General features: G+C 34.3%; 1 protein-coding gene across 4 annotated transcripts in view; it reads right to left on the bottom strand.

Moving 5' to 3' along the window:
* Window positions 1–1,664: 1,664 nt before the first annotated feature.
* The window catches only part of LOC106068275 (dynein axonemal heavy chain 8-like), a 124,255-nt gene continuing 105,250 nt past the window's right edge, over window positions 1,665–20,669 (bottom strand). Inside the window, exons 78-93 of one of the 4 annotated variants that reach the window (XM_056006295.1) lie at window positions 20,036–20,226; window positions 18,803–18,924; window positions 17,414–17,532; window positions 16,410–16,612; window positions 15,130–15,203; window positions 13,794–13,946; window positions 12,707–12,862; window positions 10,133–10,249; window positions 9,428–9,529; window positions 8,325–8,485; window positions 7,452–7,608; window positions 6,223–6,375; window positions 5,948–6,137; window positions 5,400–5,521; window positions 4,247–4,390; window positions 1,665–3,567 (exon numbers count right to left, since the gene is read on the bottom strand). In XM_056006295.1, the coding sequence (XP_055862270.1) occupies window positions 3,424–3,567; window positions 4,247–4,390; window positions 5,400–5,521; window positions 5,948–6,137; window positions 6,223–6,375; window positions 7,452–7,608; window positions 8,325–8,485; window positions 9,428–9,529; window positions 10,133–10,249; window positions 12,707–12,862; window positions 13,794–13,946; window positions 15,130–15,203; window positions 16,410–16,612; window positions 17,414–17,532; window positions 18,803–18,924; window positions 20,036–20,226 (2,308 nt within the window). In that variant the 3' untranslated portion in view covers window positions 1,665–3,423. Of the gene's footprint in view, window positions 3,568–4,246; window positions 4,391–5,399; window positions 5,522–5,947; window positions 6,138–6,222; window positions 6,376–7,451; window positions 7,609–8,324; window positions 8,486–9,427; window positions 9,530–10,132; window positions 10,250–12,706; window positions 12,863–13,793; window positions 13,947–15,129; window positions 15,204–16,409; window positions 16,613–17,413; window positions 17,533–18,802; window positions 18,925–20,035; window positions 20,227–20,669 lie in introns of those variants that run through there. The other 3 variants (XM_056006296.1, XM_056006297.1, XM_056006298.1) reach the window with 3 other exon arrangements.

The following is a 20,669-nucleotide window of genomic DNA, read 5'->3' as shown; positions in this document are numbered from 1 at the left end:
GCATGCGGGTGACATGTCCGAGCCAGCGTAATCTTCTTTGTGTCAGGAGAGCATACATGCTGTTCATATTGGCCAATCTTAAAACTTCCTGATTGGAGACATGGTCCCTCCAAGAGATGCCCATTATGCGTCTCAGGCAGCGCAAGTGGAAACTATTTAATCTGTGCTCTTGGTACATGTATGTTGACCAGCTCTCACTGCCATAAAGGAGAGTGCTCACAACACAGGCGTTGTAGACTAGGATTTTGGTCGATGTGGTCAATTTACCATTTTCCCAGACGCGCTTGGAGAGTTTTGCCAATGCTGTGGTAGCTTTTCCTATCCTTTTTGTCAGCTCGATGTCTAAGTCTAGGTTACTGACAATTGTTGAACCCAAGTAGGTAAATTCCTGCACCACTGAAAGGGTGTGGTTCCCAATTTGTATTATAGGTATTTCTGCGACGTCTTGTGCCAGGATTTCGGTCTTGGAGAGACTTATAGTAAGGCTAAACTCTTGACAAGCAGCTGCTAAGGCGTTCACTAGCTTCTGTAGACCTCCTTGTGAGTGAGATACGAGTGCCGCGTCATCGGCAAACAGCAGCTCCCTTATCAAGATACGACGCCTTTTCGTTTTGGCTTTAAGACGTGCCAGGTTAAAGAGCCTTCCATCGGATCTGCTATGGATGTATATTCCGTCTTCCAGGGATTTAAAAGCACTGGATAGTACGACTGAGAAGAAGATGCCAAATAGTGTAGGGGCCAGTACACATCCTTGTTTGACACCGCTCTTAATGGAGAATGGCCTGGAGGAAGAACTTTCAAACTGAACGGTGCCCTGCATATTTTCGTGAAAAGCTGACACTAGTTTTCTTAACTTATTTGGGCAGCCGATTCTCTCTAGTACAGCAAACAGACCGCTTCTGCTAACAAGGTCAAAGGCCTTGGTCAAATCAATAAATGCTATGAAGAGGGGCTGCTTTTGTTCTCTGCTCTTCTCCTGTAGCTGCCGAAGAGAGAAAATCATATCTGTTGTAGATCTACCTGCCCTAAAGCCACACTGCGACTCTGGATAAACACGATCTGCCAGGATCTGTAATCGCTTTAGTAATACTCTAGCAAAAGCCTTTCCGACTATGCTAAGCAGTGAGATGCCTCTGTAATTGTTACAATCAGAGCGGTCGCCTTTATTTTTATAAATTGTAACAATGTTGGAGTCTTTCAATTCCTGGGGGACCATTCCTTGTTCCCAGCACAAGCTTAGCAGTTCATGGAGTGGTTTGATTAGGGCATGTTTTCCAGCCTGAATTACTTCAGCAGGAATGCCATCTCCTTCGGGTGTTTTCCCATGTGCAAGCATGTCAATGGCAATGCTCAGCTCCTTTACTGAGGGCGTTTCGTCTAATTCCGTCAAAACTGGAAGTGATGGGAAGTTGGAAACAGCATTTGGTGAGATGGCGTTTTCAATCTGGTAGAGTTCTGCATAGTGTTCAACCCATCGTTCCATTTGCAGCGCACGATCGCTGATGATTGAGCCATCTTTTGACTTGAAAAGATATATATATATATATATATATATATATGAGTATCACCTTCAACCCAGCTAGGGGATGTATGTACAAGTGAATTTAATAATAACCTGAGAAAAACAAATATATATATAAAAGACTCTAACACTCAAGTTAACAAGCATTACAAAATCTTCAATTTTATTGAAATCACATCCTTATAACAATACAGCAGACATAAGATTATGAAAGATCAAATATATAATAAGAATACATAATTTTTTAATGAACAAAGTTATTTTAATGATAACCTACATACAAGTGTAAGACATAGCTGGCAGAGTGTCACAATAAATCATTGATCACACTCACACTGACAAATAAACAGGTTCCTCCAGTTTGTTAATATCACAAACAACAACATTGGCCAAGTAGGCTCCAGTTTTATCATATCACAAACAACAACATTGGGCAAGTAGGCTCCAGTTTTATCATATCACAAACATTGGCCAAGTAGGCTCCAGTTTTATCATATCACAAACAACATTGGGCAAGTAGGCTCCAGTTTTATCATATCACAAACAACAACATTGGCCAAGTAGGCTCCAGTTTTATCATATCACAAACAACAACATTGGGCAAGTAGGCTCCAGTTTTATCATATCACAAACATTGGCCAAGTAGGCTCCAGTTTTATCATATCACAAACAACATTGGGCAAGTAGGCTCCAGTTTTATCATATCACAAACAAAAACATTGGCCAAGTAGGCTCCAGTTTTATCATATCACAAACAACAACATTGGCCAAGTAGGCTCCAGTTTTATCATATCACAAACAACAACATTGGCCAAGTAGGCTCCAGTTTTATCATATCACAAACAACATTGGCCAAGTAGGCTCCAGTTTTATCATATCACAAACAACATTGGCCAAGTAGGCTCCAGTTTTATCATATCACAAACAACATTGGGCAAGTAGGCTCCAGTTTTATCATATCACAAACAACAACATTGGCCAAGTAGGCTCCAGTTTTATCATATCACAAACAACAACATTGGCCAAGTAGGCTCCAGTTTTATCATATCACAAACAACAACATTGGGCAAGTAGGCTCCAGTTTTATCATATCACAAACAACAACATTGGCCAAGTAGGCTCCAGTTTATCATATCACAAACAACATTCGCCAAGTAGGCTCCAGTTTTATCATATCACAAACAACATTGGGCAAGTAGGCTCCAGTTTTATCATATCACAAACAACATTGGGCAAGTAGGCTCCAGTTTTATCATATCACAAACAACAACATTGGCCAAGTAGGCTCCAGTTTTATCATATCACAAACAACATTGGGCAAGTAGGCTCCAGTTTTATCATATCACAAACAACATTGGGCAAGTAGGCTCCAGTTTTATCATATCACAAACAACAACATTGGCCAAGTAGGCTCCAATTTTATCATATCACAAACAACAACATTGGCCAAGTAGGCTCCAGTTTTATCATATCACAAACAACATTGGCCAAGTAGGCTCCAGTTTTATCATATCACAAACAACATTGGGCAAGTAGGCTCCAGTTTTATCATATCACAAACAACATTGGGCAAGTAGGCTCCAGTTTTATCATATCACAAACAACATTGGGCAAGTAGGCTCCAGTTTTATCATATCACAAACAACAACATTGGCCGAGTAGGCTCCAGTTTTATCATATCACAAACAACATTGGGCAAGTAGGCTCCAGTTTTATCATATCACAAACAACATTGGGCAAGTAGGCTCCAGTTTTATCATATCACAAACAACAATGCTTCAGTAGACTCCAGCTATTTGATATAACAAACAACTAGTAGACTTCAGTTATTTGATGTTACATACAACCCTATTGCTTCAAGTTATCTAATAAAAGGAGAAGCAATCCTAACTTGGCTAAAGTTATTTGATATCGCAAAGTGCTGCAACTCCACGCAGGATCCATAAGTCAGGACTCTGGGTAGTTCTCATGTAAATAGTGGTGACGTAGGTCAGGTCAGTTCGACATGGCTTCTTATAAACTGGGCACTGGTACAACTTGGGATCCTAAAACAAGATTAAACAAATATTGATTGAATAACACACTGGCCTATAAGTCACCTGACAATCTAAATGACTGTAGCTTATGAACAGATTCTCTGAAGACATTGAAATATTTTAAATTCCTACTATTGGTTCACATTTACGTCATAATCAAAACCACAAAATTTGAATCCTTTACTTTGAAAACCTTTTATTATGCACATAAGCTTATGGTGCCTGACAACAGATTTTATTGAAATTTCAGAAAGAATACTTTTTAAAAACTTTTTGAAGACCCTTTCTATATTTCATTCATTTAGATAAATATAGGAGATCCATATTTTTAGATTTTCACATTTAGTGTAGGGCTGGCTAACTTAGATTATTAGAGTATTTGGCTAATTATCTGAATGTCATAGGTTATTTAATCCCATTTTTTTAAACTCTCTGTTATTCAATCATATGAAAGAGAACATTGAAAATGTAAGGAAAAGAATCACTTTTTATTTTAATAGAATTGTTTCAAAATTAAGACAAGTAAAATATGAATGCTTATTTTGCTACATTATCTGCACATAAAGTAAGTATTTAGAAAAAAACACATCAAATATTACTATTATTTTTCAGGACAAAGTTTAGGTGATGCTGAATTGATTCAATAAATGTCTAAACCATATATGACACTTTGTATCTCCATTCTAACCTTTGGTGATGTTGAATTGATTGCATACATGTGTACAACAGGAAGTGCCACAAATAGCACTTTTGGCTGAGACTCTGCTAGTCTGCTATTTCTTCTGTCCCACTGAGCTCCATCCAAGAACAAGCCATAGATATAGACACCCTCCTGTACAGGTTAAACAAAATCATTGGTTATTCATTGAAACATCAGTAATTTAGCAGCTTATACAGGGCTGAGAACTACAGATTTAAAAATAATATTACATCTTTATAACCTGTGAGGAAATTTGTCTTGCAATTGTGCCTTAGGCATTACAATACTTTATTAGAACCAAAAAATATATGCTCATATCAATTTCTCTTGAACTAATGCGAAAGTTATATCACCAAGTTGGATTTTATTTACAATTTTATTTATTACAATACTTTATTAGAACCAAAAAATATATGTTCATATCAATTTCTCTTGAACTAATGCGAAAGTTATATCACAAAGTTGGATTTTATTTGATGATTTAATTGACAAGGGAACAAAAAAAGTTCTTGTGTCTGTTTTTGTAAATTTTTTTTTTTAAATTAGATATAAAGCTTGGCTATTAGAAAGGGTTCTTATTTTAAAGTGCCTAATTTTTTTTTTTTATAAACAATTAAAAAGTTAATATATTTGGGGCTTTGAGAAGTAAAAAAAATCTCCAAACAATTTAAATTAAATTTGAATGGAAGAAATAGTTCACAACATTAATTAGTACGACATCAATGTTCTCCACATTTAATTTAGAAAGTATCTAGGGAGTAGGATGTCATTTATAGTTACCTTTCCCTGTTGTTGTGAAACTTGCTAACATTTTTGTGATTAAAAAAAGCTTCAACTTGTGTTTAGAAGCTAACATTGCCTTCATTTCCAAAGTAATGCATTGCTATGATCTATTGAAAAATTACATTACATTGGGCTTTATAGCTTAATGTATGTTTTTTTTGGTATTTTTTCTAATTCCAAACCATTACAATCTCTCCACAGTAAAAACTTAAATAGTCTACCCTTGCTGACTTCATTTTTATGTTCGGGACTATTACCAATTACATCAAATAATTGTTAGGAATAAATTAAGATAATTTGAATATCATGTCTTACATACTAGAGGAGCTATGTTGATGTGACCTATGATCTTACTTACTGGAGGAGCTATGTTGATGTCATCTTTGAAAAACTTTGTGATGTCATTATGCAGAGATACACTGTCTAAAGCCCAGCCTTTATGAGCTCTCGTCACTTCCTGTCTCATGGCTGTCAGAAAACCTGGAAAACACAATTTCTATGATTTGAACAACTCAAGAAGAAATTTGTTATAATGATTGTGTTTTTTTTGTCAGCCATAAGAGAAAGAATAAGAGTTCTTACAAAAATTTGAAATATTCACAAATAGGTGGTCACACTTTGTCATCAGTTTATCTACAATAAAGAAATGCCCTTGTACCTTAGCGAAATGATCACTCCATATGTCCCTTTTTTAGATTAGTTTGTCATTTTAGCTCTCGTGTTTATGAGCCTACATCATGTTTTTTAACAGAGCTGTATAAATTAAATAATAATTATTATTATTATAAAACTTTTTGTAGTGCCTGTGTTTCGATGCTTTGGGTCCCTTTTCATGATTCCTTTTGATGGTATGAGATCTGTACTCCATTTAGGTTTGAGTGATTAGTTTAAAAGTAAATGGTTCACCTTGAGGGTTGAAAAATCCTGTCATCCAGAAAACCACTGGTCTGCCTTGAAATATCCAGTTGGCAAACTGAGTATTTCTCTCCAGGAGATCTGTGTACCAGAACCCAATAGTGGAGCTTTGCCAAGAGAACCTAATCCAGCGAGCAGGGACTCTAGCATCAAACAAATTGTCCAATGCATCACGCAGATTCTGTAAATCAGAAAAAGTGAGTTAAGCTTTCAATATTTGTAAACAAAACATCTAAGTATAATTAAAAGCCTGACCCAATAAAAACCTCGCTCATGATGATTGTTCCTTCAATAGCTAATTTGAGATCTGTCAATGTGGCTCTGACAAGAGAAATCACTCTCTGCATTCTATCTATTTCCTGACGCAAGAAAATATTCAATGGTTGGAGATTGCCCATTTTTTTCAGTCTATCCTTCACCTGTAAAAAACAAAAAAAACAATTTTAACATTTATGCAGTAGAAAATTAAAGCTTTTTAGAAAGTTTATATCAATTCTGTGTGTCTTTCTCTCACACCCAATTTTCAATCAGGTTGAAACTTTACACAATTATTCATTTACATAGACAATATATGAATCAATACAAGTGTTTTAAACAAATTAGTCAATTAATTACTGGTAATTAATTATTTTGTTTGATACCAACAAGGGAAACTTTTTACCAGACAGACAGACAGACAGACAGACAAAGTGAGTTGATATAAAATTTGTAAAAAAATAAATACTGTTGACTCTTGAGAGTTCAACTGTGACAGGGTGACAGATTGTCGAAAAAGTTGGATTGCCAAATGATAGCTGTATTTCAAAGAATTTAATCAAGGAAATTATATTTATGATGTAATAAGATGTTCTCTTGAGACTTTCAAGGCTTTAAAATAAACAATATATAAGAAAGAAAGAGCTTCCTTAGCTTCTTGATTTAAAGGTTTTTCTTTTGGTATTGTCTTCAATAGATTTAAAAAAATGTTCTATTTTCTCACTATTGTTCCAAATTTCATTAATGGCAAGTCACCCAATGCCATACATTGAAGAGATGGCAGGTCACCCAATGTCATACATTGAAGTAAAGGCAGCACGAGTTTCACCATGGTCATACCTTTGAATAATTTCCCCTTATTTTCATGTAGTGATCATGTTTTATGCGTACATTTATCAACTTTGCTCAACATCATACAAGACTAAAACATACGGCAGGAAAAGACTGACATGTAGTTATCACTATGTATCCCCATTAAACACACCAAGAAACACAAGAAAAGAAAAGATGTGTGTTACAAAACGCAATGTCCAGTTGATGCACACATTGGTGCCATATTGAATTACTTACGTCTGTAGAGTTTGAAGTGTTGAGAGTAAATTTCAAGAAACGTAAGAGAAAAATAAAAAAAAAGATTCACAATATATAAATATAAAAGTATATACTGATATATATCTATATTTGTCATGAGACAAAAACGACTAAGAATGAAGTCATAAAAATGTAATATTTTACTTACATCCCAAGGTATGTAATCATGGGGTAATTTGTATAGAAGTTCCTCTGCCAGCCTATAGACTACAGACTCTCTGGTCTCACCACAGCCCGAACTGGCATCTTTAGGCTGTATCTGTATGATAGTGTCTAAGACTTGCTTGGCTGTGTTGGTTTGATAGCTGAAACACATCATTACTAGATTATAATAGTGCGATTCAAGTAAACAGCATTATTATTAAGTAATAACAATCTAAACCCCACATACCCATCCCCTGAGGACACTGTACCCCCCCTATGAAACTATCAATCATATCCTCTTTGAATACCTCAATATGATTCACCTCAGACAGACCCTATTACCACAAAACCCAGACTCTATTACCACAAAAACCCAGATCAACACTGTGTAAAAGTGCAGAACAATAAAAAAAAACAACAGTACATTAATTTTCCTTGGAACACACTGGGAAAGAGTCAAATAAATAAACAAAAAGTCTGTCAATTATCTGGTGTGGAGAGTTGCAGCAATAGTATATCAATGAAAAAAAACAACAACTTGAAAAATATTTAATAACACATTAAATTGTTTCAGTGATTAGTAACTCTATGGACTGGTGGGGAATGACCTATAATGACTATCTACACTTGCCAGGTTTGATTAAGCTGGGCAGTAACACACTTTTATTAGTGATTAATTTGTAGTAGGGCTAGAAATAATACAAATGTAATTATATAGAGATCTAGATGAAAATTCCCCCATCACTTATCTCTATGAAGCTTAGAGCAATGAAGACATTTTGGTACCAAGCGCCTCTCTTGCACAGGGACTTTGAAATCGCATTTAGAAACTTGTACAAATACTCTCTATGATAGTGTAGTGGAAATGTCTACTCACGTAATGTCTGCATTAGGATGCAGACCAAGAGCCTCTGGTGAATCCACTGCTGGCAAAGCTTCAATAAAATCCATTACTTCAGTCAAGAGGTGATTTCTGGAGATTTTGTAATTCTTGAAAAACTGGAAAGAATCATGGAACATAAAGTCTCCAAACCAAACCTGCAAAATCATCAGAAGTTAAGAATGAAAACAAAATAAAAAAATAGCAGCACTATTTTAATTTGAAGCTAAAAATAGTACTACATTTTTATATATAAATAATAATTTAATTTCTATTATACTATCAATAAACATAGTGTTCAAGGGGTTTTCAAAACTTCAGTTACACAAAACAGGACTGACTTGATGTATAAGATAAAGAAAAACTAAGTTGAAATGCATAAAATAATTGTGAAAAATTGAAAGAATAGAGATAATTTTAATTATTGCAAGCAGGGAAAGCCCTAACAATTGTGAGGTCCTATCTGAAATGGACAGTGCAGGGCCCAGTCTGGGTAGAGATATGGATATTAAGTGAAAATTAAGATTTTTTATTCATTCTTTTACAAAATCATGATCAATTAAAAAAAAAAATTTGCTTTTGATTTTTCTTTTTAAGAAATTGAAATAAATTTAGATCTATATTTATATGCCAGTGACTATTAAAGTAAATAAAGTAATTGATTTCCAGTTTTGGTCAAAATTTGTATGAAAGCTGATAATACTGTCTTTTTTTAATTGCTCATAAGATTGGAGTTTTCAACATTGAATGACACACCAAAACGAAGATTTTGTCTATTTTTCAAGAGATTTTAATAAAATCAGGAGATTTCCAACACGTTTTCCTACATTTTGCAATTACAGGAAATTTCCAGTCACATGGAAAAACAGGAGGCTGTGAGAACGCTGTTATAAGTTATAATGGCTTAATTTAACAATTTACACCTAGAAGTAGCAAAGGGCCTATTAGAGTGAGGGCCCACTGTGTCTGCATAGGCTGCAGTGGCCTAAGGCTGGCCTTGATTGTAAGTAAAGTTTGCAAAATTTCCCTGAAAAGTGAAGGCGCTAACTATTAGAGTACACATGCAGATAGTTCTGGCTAAGAAAACTAAACAGTCTGACCTTTGTGAAGGTATTCAGTAATCTTTTATCAAAATCATCAGTCACTCGTCCACCATATTGCACTTCTCCAATCATATACCTGACAGTTGGCCAGGAGATACCCTGTTGTAATTAAAGACCAAAGTGAGTGTAACAGGTATCAGTTACAGTTTAAACTCTTTTCTAACTTTATGAATTTGAAAGTACTAAAAAGTTCAATGGATGAAGGCCTGGTCTTGTTTGCCTTATGGAATATGTCATCTCAATGGTTCTCAGTTCCCATTCTGTAGGATTAAAGAATCTTCAATTTTGAAGGAACATCTACAATATCTAAAACAAACAGTATTTTGTGACTTTGCCAAGTGATATAAAAGTAATAACAAACACAGACAATTGGTACAATATTGACAAGGCTTATTCACAAATACAAAATGAGGACATTTTCCTTAGTAGTCTTTAGTTTTATTTTTGTTTGTGATATAAACCAACCATGCAGTGAAATGTATCATCTAAGACAGCACTGAGATGTACTTAAAAAGTTTGGACTTTTTCTATGATCTCTCTCAATCTTGTAACTTGCAGACATTCTTTCAAAGAAGAAAACTATGACATTCTTGGCATGAGAGAATATTTAGGTATGTCTCTGATTGTATAAAGTTGTTTGATAGCTGACAACTTAAGACAAAATCTTTCTCGCAACATGTCAGATTATGGCAATCTACTTACTCTTTTTAAATCCATGTCATCAAGGTGATTCTGTATAAACTGGACACTGGCTGACCAATCAGAAGAGTTGAACTCATACGGTATGTTCCAGCCCAATGGACCAAATTTTCGTCGCTCCTGTTGATTAAAAGAACTTAAAGTACAATCTAGACTTACATATATTGGACCATCTCTCTTTTTCTTTTCAAATAACACTTAAGTTGGACACTAAAGAGACATAAAATAGATCGACTTTGGCATTTGGTCATCTCCCATGTGGGATATGTGTCTGACCCAGTGCAGCTGTTGAATAGTAAGTAGTGCTTCTATAAAGCCCACGCCAGTCTTCAGCAGAACATAGCTATTTGTAAGAAAGTCCTGCCACTGTATGCCCGTTATGTCAGAGGTGTTTTTGATTGAAGCCTTTGAGGAGCCTTAGATGCCTTCTAAATAGCACCCAGGTCTCAGAACCATACAAAAACATTACTTAATACAGATATTCCCTCTAAAGGGATATATATTCATTTTGAAACAAATTTTGTGAAAAGTCCACACATGACCAGCCATCACATGCTGCCATGTTGAACCATCTTTATTTATTTTTGGTTGATATTTTGGGATTTCTTTTTTTTTTAATTCAGATAAAAACAGTGTTTCTGTATATTCTTAATTCAGATAAAAACAGTGTTTCTGTATATTCTAAATTCAGATAAAAACAGTGTTTCTGTATATTCTTAATTCAGATAAAAACAGTGTTTCTGTATATTCTTAATTCAGATAAAAACAGTGTTTCTGTATATTCTTAATTCAGATAAAAACAGTGTGTCTGTATATCTGATCAACCAAACAAAAGGTTAGATTTTTCATGAGGAATGCACTGCTATATACTATTTCTAGCACATGGAAAACTCAGCAATCTGTTAGATATGTGCGAGTCTTGGACATTTTTATGGAGAATAATTTATCACCAAAAGAAATATTAGAGTTATGCTCACAAGGTAGTGGACCAAGATTAAAAAAGAAAATATCAGGAGCTGGTTACAATTTAAATTGGTTTTTGTCCTTCTGTCTTCAATAAACGTTGCCATTTTGTACGTCTCACAAGTTTAAAAAAAAAAGACTTTCTAATGGCAAGCTTATCCAGTAATAGACCTACTAGTTAGAACAGAACAAACATTGAGTGACCAGAATAAAAAAATTGACATTTGATAGTGTCTTTCTATATTAAAGAAAACTGCAATGAGGTGAATAGACAATTTAAGCAAAAAATATGTATCAGCATCTTAGTGCAAGTCATTTGGTACTCTTGCAGCAGACATTTTTACATCATTTGCTCCATAAATTGCAAGGTCTGTAGCAGACAAAGCACTACTTTACTTGAAAGAGCACAATTGATAGTATTTATATAAGAATCAATAATCATTTCCACCAGAGAAAGTTATAGTTTTGAGTTACTGAAAGACACAAGTACAGAATGACTTCAATGTTGGTGAGGACTGTGTTCAAAGAACTCTGGGTTAGTGTGGCACAACTAACATGTAAACAAAGGATGAAGATGACTAAAAAAATGTTTGCTGTTAAAACACTAAAATATTTGACTAAAAACTGAATTGTATCCCTCAAGATATCAAATTGACTCTCCAAAGCTTGCAAAACTCTGATTACTCTTATATTAAAAACCTCAGAACAGCACTTACAAAGCTCAACAACAACAGCAAAAAAACTGTTATTCAATGGATACCAGCTGACACACTCGCCAAGAGTGGGAGAACTAACTCACTAATAAACTCTGCACTCTATCCAGAAGAATTAAAGAAATTAATTGTAAATAAAATAAATGAGAAACGGACGAGCTCTCATCCAAAATCACAAGAAAGATGACGCTTACTATAAGCTATACCGACAAGACAAACGTCTAATCTTTCGACTCAGGACCGGACACAACAGAATGCGACAACACATGTACCGGAAGCTCAAAATTGGAACCAGTGAAATCTGCCCATGTGGAGTATCACCAGAGAATGCCGACCACGTCCTCCAAAACTGCTCTCTTTACCAAGAGACCTGTATAAGACATTGGCCCCAAATCACCCCAATAGAAAGAAAACTATATGGAGAGCTCCCTGATTTGGAACCCACTGCACAGTTCATCTCATGTATTGGTCTAGTCATCTGAACACTCCAACATAACAATGAGAACGAAAAAGAAGAAGACTCTCCTGGCTAATAAAGATGATGACTTTAGATTTAAAGCCTTTTGAAAAATGTCTATTTTTTAATGTATTTCTTTAACCGTATTAATGACATTTCTATTTCTTTTCACAGACACCCACTACGTTGTAAGAACTTAAAGGGATAGGGAAAAAATGCAAGGTTAAACTTTGAAACATAATTTATACTTCAAAATTTTAATGTGTTTTTTAATGCCTATTTAATTTAAATTAAAGCTATCTACAAACACTTAGGTGGGAATACATGAAAAGTAATATTTAAAAAAGCTGTAGCCATAAAGAGCTCTATTTCCTTATGGATACTAAAGACTATTATTATTATGATTGCTATCATTGAATTATATATTCTGAAAGTCAGACAGACCTGTACCACTGTATGTAAGAAGGAAGTAGTGTACAACAAGGGCCGCCACTGAGGCAGGTTGAAGATGTCCAAGAACTCCTGAGATAGGAATGTATATGTTCTCTTCAGTCCAGCTTTAATTCCTTGAGGAGGATCATTAGTGAACTTGATGGAGATCTACAAACACAAACAGTTGGTGTGGATTTTACTTTCACACAACAAACATAGCCTGAACTGGAAGTTTACAATAAGTCTTCTGTTTAGTGAAATATTTCAGAATAGTCTTCTATTACTGAAGTGAAAGAACTAAAAATAAGACTTTAGAATTATTTCCAATCAATATTTTTCTAATGGCTTGTGTCAAAAATGTTTTTAATTGAGCCAATATTTATCTATAAAATAAGTAGTATCCATTTCAGACCTTGCCATCTATAGGGGAGTTGATGTAAACGTCATCTGTTTCTATCCATCCATCCCAGTGGTGCTACAGCCCTTGGAGGGCTCTGGCCTGCTTCAACACATCCCTCCATTCAGATCTCTCCTGGGCCTTTCATCTCCACCTTTTGTCATCTGTTTCTATCCATCCATCCCAGTGGTGCTACAGCCCATGGAGGGCTCTGGCCTGCTTCAACACATCCCTCTATTCAGATCTCTCCTGGGCCTTTCATCTCCACCTTTTGTCATCTGTTTCTATCCATCCATCCCAGTGGTACTACAGCCCATGGAGGGCTCTGGCCTGCTTCAACACATCCCTCCATTCAGATCTCTCCTTGGCCTTTCGTCTCCACCTTTTGTAATCTGTTTCTATAGCCAATGATTAATGAGCTGATCATGTGGCCAGTACAATGACCAACCACTTTCACTTTCGTCACCTAATGTTAGGTACCCATCAGGGTTGGGTGAACTCAAAGGAATCCTAAAAAATCCTCAAACTCAAAATCCCAGTCTTCAGAAGCCAAGCAGTTTGTTACTCAGCTACCACAAGCCCACTTATCTAAAAACCCACATTGGAAGATATCATTTCTTGAAGCAGTAGATTAGGTTTTTAAATAATGTGGCTCAAACTATAATCATAATAACATTTCCTAAAATTTGTATTAATCATCACCTGTAATAATCCAATAGAAAACAGATTATGAACTTCTGTTGTGATCCACAGACGGAAAAATGGATTGATGTGTTCATGTTCTGTCAATGTGACCAGGACTTCTTCAAGGTACTGGAGGCACAAGTGACAATTCTGAAGCAAGGCCCATCCTCCCTGACAAGATTGAAGACACAGAGCTCATTGATCTGACTCACTTGTAAGACAACAATTTTTCAACAACAAACAATCTCAGTGTAGGACATTTCCACATCTTTTGAACAACAAACAATTTCAATGTAGGACATATCCACATCGTAGCTTTTGAACAACAAACAATCTCAGTGTAGGACGATTCCACATCTTATCTCATCTTATAAAATACATATGTTACTTCAAAAAAGAAGATGATTATGTAATGTAATTTTCAGGATAAACTAAACAAAACTAACCAATGTCAAGGACACTAAACTGAACTTCAATATTGCCAACTAAATAACATCACATTGAGCTACAAACAGAAAAGTTCATATGAAAAAATGATGCTAAGTTCAGGAAAAAAAAATTATCTTTATCAACACTTTATTTTGTACAGATTTACCTACCCCTAGATCTTTAATAGTTTTTCCACAATACATGAACTATATAATTATTGGCTTCACAGTGACACTTCATTAAGCTGGAGTAGCTATACCATAAAAGGGGGAGAACTTCTATTCCAATTAGTTTTCTTGTATAATATTAACTTGGCTTATCCTTCTTTTCACATGCAGCAATCATGATGCAACCCCCAAAAAAACACAAGAACAACAACAAAGAAACAATACTATAGTTTAAGGAAGGTTATCACTCAATAAATCCATTCTCTTTATTTATACTCCTTAAGCTTTATAAATCCGTTCTCTTTATTTCATAAGCTTCTGAACTTTTTCCAAAGAAAAAATATTATGAGGACCAAGAAGTCTGATTTCCTTGAAGACTTCTTATTTGTTTTTTAAAAACCAATTATATTTACAATAAAAAAGCTACATGAAAAATCCCTTCAACAAACATGACAGTACAAGCATGAAATAGATATATTCTTTTTCTAGCACTACAACTGAATTCATTTAAAAATTGAAACCAAGCAATTATTACTAAAAGATTAATTATATCATCTGCTATTAGTTTATACATTTAAAGATCAATGCTAAACAATTATTATTGAAAAGATTAATTATATCATCTGTTATTAGTTTATACATTTGAAAATCAATGCCAAGCAATTATTATTGAAAAGATTAATTATATCATCTGCTATTAGTTTATACATTAACAAAAATAAATTAATAGCCGAGAAAGTCTTCACAAAAACTCTCACCTCTTCCATGTATTTGCCAATCAATTTACGAGCATGAACTTCCTGACCTTGACCCATGGATACAGCTTGAAAGGCTTCAAAAAAATAATTAAAAAAAATAAAAGTGATGGTAAAAATGTAAGTAGACGTTTACAGTGTAAAACTTTGACCAATGAAAACCTTTAGGAAAAGCGAGGCAAAGAATGATGGGAATGATGAGACTGAAAGAATAACAAAAAAAAACAGGAATGTAGAGAACTTAACAGCACATTGCGGCTCAAGCACATTGCGGCTCAACATGTTGCAGAACTGTGGGTTGAAATAAGTATAATAAGAAGTATTTTCATTAAATTGGTCAGGGTTAGATTGAATATTAGTTAGGTTTTCTAATACACATCACATAAACAATGTACAGTGTTGGGTTTTCAGCCCCTTGATAAAAAGACAGGAGGGAAGAAGACATTCTTAAGGTGGGGGGTGATTTAAATTTGATGTTCAAATCTTCAAGAGATCATTGAAATAAACAAGTTGTAGTTCTTTGCTGTAACACATACAGAGAAAACAAAAGGTAAACCAAAAGGTAAAACAAAAGGTGAAACAAAAAACAAAAGTTTAAACAAAGGTAAAACCAAAAGGTGAAACAAAACATGAAACAAAGGTAAAACCAAAGGTAAAACAAAAGGTAAAACCAAAGGTAAAACAAAAGGTGAACCAAAAGTAAAACCAAAGGTAAAACCAAAGGTAAAACAAAACATGAAACAAAGGTAAAACCAAAGGTAAAACCAAAGGTGAAACAAAACATGAAACAAAGGTAAAACCAAAGGTAAAACAAAAGGTGAAACCAAGGTAAAACCAAAGGTGAAACAAAGGTAAAACCAAAGGTAAAACCAAAAGTAAAACAAAAGGTGAAATAAAGGTAAAACCAAAGGTAAAACAAAAGGTGAAACAAAAGGTGAAATAAAGGTAAAACCAAAGGTAAAACAAAAGGTGAAACAAAAGGTGAAATAAAGGTAAAACCAAAGGTAAAACCAAAAGTAAAACAAAAGGTGAAATAAAGGTAAAACCAAAGGTAAAACCAAAAGTAAAACAAAAGGTGAAATAAAGGTAAAACCAAAGGTAAAACAAAAGGTGAAATAAAGGTAAAACAAAAGGTAAACCAAAAGGTAAAACCAAAGGTGAAACAAAAGGTAAAACCACAAGTAAAACAAAAGGTAAAACAAAGGTAAATCCACCAGGATGGTTGGTTTAAGAGTTCCCTATCCCCCCTCCCCCTCTCTACATGGAATAACTGAAAAACGTACATATCTCAACCCTTTTGGAAAGACTTTCAATCTCATTGGTCGGGTCAGATCCCATGGACAGTAAAGCAATCAATGGTGTTCTGGGTTTGGACTCTTCATACATGGCTTCTATGTCAAGAATGACAGCTTCAGTGTAACGGGTTCCCAGTGAGTTGCTAATGTAGTCTCTGGCTTGTACAGACGTTCGGTCAGGGCACCAACTCCTATGAAAGTCATTACAATGATGGTCAGTTAACCAAATGACCTCTAGGCCTTCAACAAAAAGTATTTTAGTCTGTAACACAACTGATCTCTAAGAAATAGTATTTGTAACACACACACAATGGACCTCTAGGACTGATGAGCTTTTTACAAAGTGTATGTTTCATATTTCTACACATTTGTGTGATCTAGGTAAATAAAATCCAGATAATAGTGTCTGATGGTTTTGTTACTAAGTATATATTTCATATTTCTACACATTTGTGTAATATACCTAAGAATATAAAACTCAAATAGAAAACTATTTAATTCAACTTTATTCAATTAGCAAAATTTCAATTTACACTAGGACAAAAAAACAACAACAGAGCCTATAGTCTGATAGGTCATGATGTCAACTGTGAGACATTGATATAACAAGCAAAATATAAAAAATCAGCACTTACAACTATTATCTCAATACTGAAGTTATTTCCCTTATTCCATATCAAACAAAATAATTAATTACCAATAATCAAATGACTAATTGGTTAATTTTTTAAATTTTTAATAGGTACAATAAATAATTGTTTTAAGTTTTGACTTGATCAAAGAATGGGTGTTGGAAAAAAAACAACGTGTGCAAACTTTTTACCAGACAGCCAAAGAGACAAGAGTGGGTTACTATAAGCTTTGTAGAAACTGTATGCTGCTTTTTTTTTTTTAAAACTTAAAAATAATACATAAAAAAGGTGAGTCAACAATACAAATGCAATGATTTTAAACCTACTTTGCTAAAATGAAACACTATCCAATAGAATCACCTGATGAGCAAAAGTTTGTTAAAGGGATCCAGCATGTTGCCATAGTTCTCTGGAATAACATCTTCTTCAGGTGCTGGCTTGTCGTACCAATGCTTCCAGGCTTTCTCATTTGAAGCCACCTAATAGTATAGAAGTAGCTGATGGTTACAGCATCTTTAAAGATACAAGGTTACAAAGATAGTTTATGTACAAACACAACTCAGAATCAGTCCCTGTTTGAGAATCACTGTGATATGCAGTGATCACTAAGAACACTTAGTGTTCATGTTTCACATGAGAGTCTCTGTCTGAATCTGACCATGTGGTGAGACGAGCAGTTCTTATTGGTCCTAGGAGAGGAAGGACATACGAACCATACTGTTTAAAGTATTATTAAATAACATTGTGAAATGTATTTGATGTTGGACCTAACATTTGATTCTTGAAATATTGTTTATTGCCTTATGGCTGGATTAGCCTGTGTATTATTTTTTTATATTCAATAAATTTGTTGTCTGCTACCTGTATGTCATTCAGTATATTTAGTGAATTGTGTCTGGTGTAAGTAGTGAGCTCTGAAAAATCTGAAGAGATAGAGTGTAACATTATCACACGCTAATAACGCCAGCAATACACATAAAGACACCAGCAACACACATAAAGACACCAGCAATACACATAAAGACACCAGCAACACACATAAAGACACCAGCAACACACATAAAGACACCAGCAACACACATAAAGACACCAGCAACACACATAAAGACACCAGCAACACACATAAAGACACCAGCAACACACATAAAGACACCAGCAACACACATAAAGACGTTACACCCCTAAAGAGGTCCACTCAGGCAAAGGGCAGGGTTAAATATTTTCAACATGAAGATCAGAATATATCTATCAACAACCACAATCCAATTGCAGGCAATACAAAAAGAAAAAACATGTGCATATCAAAAGTGTTACCCATATTATTGTATTGTTAGGCCAACTGATGACTTGATACCACAGGGAATGGAGATATATTAATGTTATAATTATTACCAGGTATATTGTTAATATTCATATGTATTCAACAAATTTACTGTTTTGGAGATTGATTTGGAGACATGATTCTATTTGAAACTGGCCTAACTAATATTATTGAATGATTATCTAATTGATGGTTTTGTAAAGAGCCAATCTCTCATTCAAGACCTCAAGGATGAAGGCCTTTCCTTTCCACCACAACTTTGCAAGATCTAAAATATAATATCAGATTTTCAATATCTTTTTCTTGTTTTAGCTATCTGAACATGATGGACGGACGAACAGACAGACCTAATAAGACTAGTAGCAGCTATTCCTCTTTCAAGGGCAGCTAAAAAAAGAACTAAATACATAACAAGTTCAAACATCTACCTGTGTCAAAATGTTTCTAAAGATGGAGAGCTCACTTAGCTTGACGAGATTCAACCATGTGACATCTGATATCCACCTGGCTGGTTTTGGGGTCACAGCATTCATGTCTAGGGCAGCGCCACCTGCAGTGTTCAACATAAGATTTGATATTGCTTGTTATTTTAAAATATTAATTTTTTGTGATGCAGTGTACATGGCAGCATAAGCTGCTGTAGGAATCAATCACTGATATATGAATTAACAAGGATAAAAAAAGTTATCATTTGACAAAATCTAGACAATAATATAATAATTCTTAATCTATAATTTTGTTATTTATTTTTTATGCAGTTATCCTAGGCTATAGTATTTTAACTAATTGTTTAGAATAATATTTGTTACATTAGCAAATTATTATCTGATCAATACTTATAATTCTGTGAAAAAGAATTATAATAGTATATATATAAATATATTATTTTATTTAAGGTCTCAGGGAAATATAAATTATTCATTAAGTCATCATCAAGAATCAAGATGAGAACCTGATTTCTTATAGAAAATAAATGGCAGCACCAGAGAAAAGCCATACTATAGAGATGTATAGCATAAGGTTTATTAATCTTTCTTTCCCACACAATGTTTTAAGTTTGGCGATTCATTCCTTTTGAAATGTCAGGTACAGATATCATAATGAGAACACACCCACGAGTTGCCTACAAGTTTGGGTGTAACATAAACTTCTAACAGAACTTAGTTTAGATGTCAAGATTACTATAAGATTTGAACAATATACTATCTGTTTTTACTTTTAAAAGAACGTGTAGAAATATATGGCTGAGTAGTATAAATTGTTTGGTTGTCAAGAAAGCTTGAGTTGGAATCCCCACTCGAGGTGACTTGTTTTGCTAAAGGCAGCATGGAAACCTTCTCCCAGATACCCCCTCCCCCTCATATTCACTAAAGAGATTGGACTATGGAGCACTGACTGTGCATTGAAAAGCAACTGTTGGAAAAACATTTTTTTTTTAAGTGGTGTCACATAGTAGTAAACCTGCTGTCACTTAACATTATAAATCATTTTCATGTAACAACCTGATCCTTTTAAAATGAAATACCAATGTGTATAGTATAAAGTATTAAAAACTACAAAGCATCTACTAATGACTATGTTCAAAGCGTTAATCAACAGCTAAGTCTATTTCTTTGCCATCAAGACAGATAACTAACATAATAAATAAAAGAATGAAGCACCTTTGATAAAGGCTTGAAATTCTGTATTTTTTATCAGTCCTCTAGCTAAGTCTATCTTCACAGCTAGAAGAAGTGTGAAGAGTTGTCTGTCTTGGTTGTATAAAGATCTAGTTGTATAGACCCACACAGCAAAAGTCAAGTATTCAATAATGTTGGAAATACGTTTCTGAGTGTTGAAATTAGGTTTAGATCTGTAATTAAAATAAAAAGTTTTATTACTTTAATTCAAGTCAATTAATTCAATTTAGAAGATTCAAAATCATACTTAATAGATGTTCAATTATCATTTAATCTAAAAAATGTGTAAGGTTGTGTTGGTTGGTGAGAAATGAATATAAATATATACATAAATATATATTAATTTGGCGATTTTATTACACATTTAGGCTTAGACTATACATTAAATACTGAAAGCATCTTTAGACTGTACAATGTTCAACTAGATTTAAATGTCATTCACAGCATTCATTCAATTCCTTTGAATTATAGCTTTTATATAGCGCTACTTTCATGCTTATAGCATGCTCAGAGCGCTATGGTCCAATCTCATTTGCGGACCAGTGGGAGTGAGGAGGGGGGGGGGGGTTATCTGGGAGTAGGTTTTTCCATGCTGCGTCGGGTGTCAAACCTCGAG

Source organism: Biomphalaria glabrata, chromosome 12, assembly GCF_947242115.1.
Source record: "Biomphalaria glabrata chromosome 12, xgBioGlab47.1, whole genome shotgun sequence".
Lineage (NCBI taxonomy): Eukaryota > Metazoa > Mollusca > Gastropoda > Planorbidae > Biomphalaria > Biomphalaria glabrata.
This window is presented reverse-complemented; position numbering and strand designations above follow the sequence as displayed.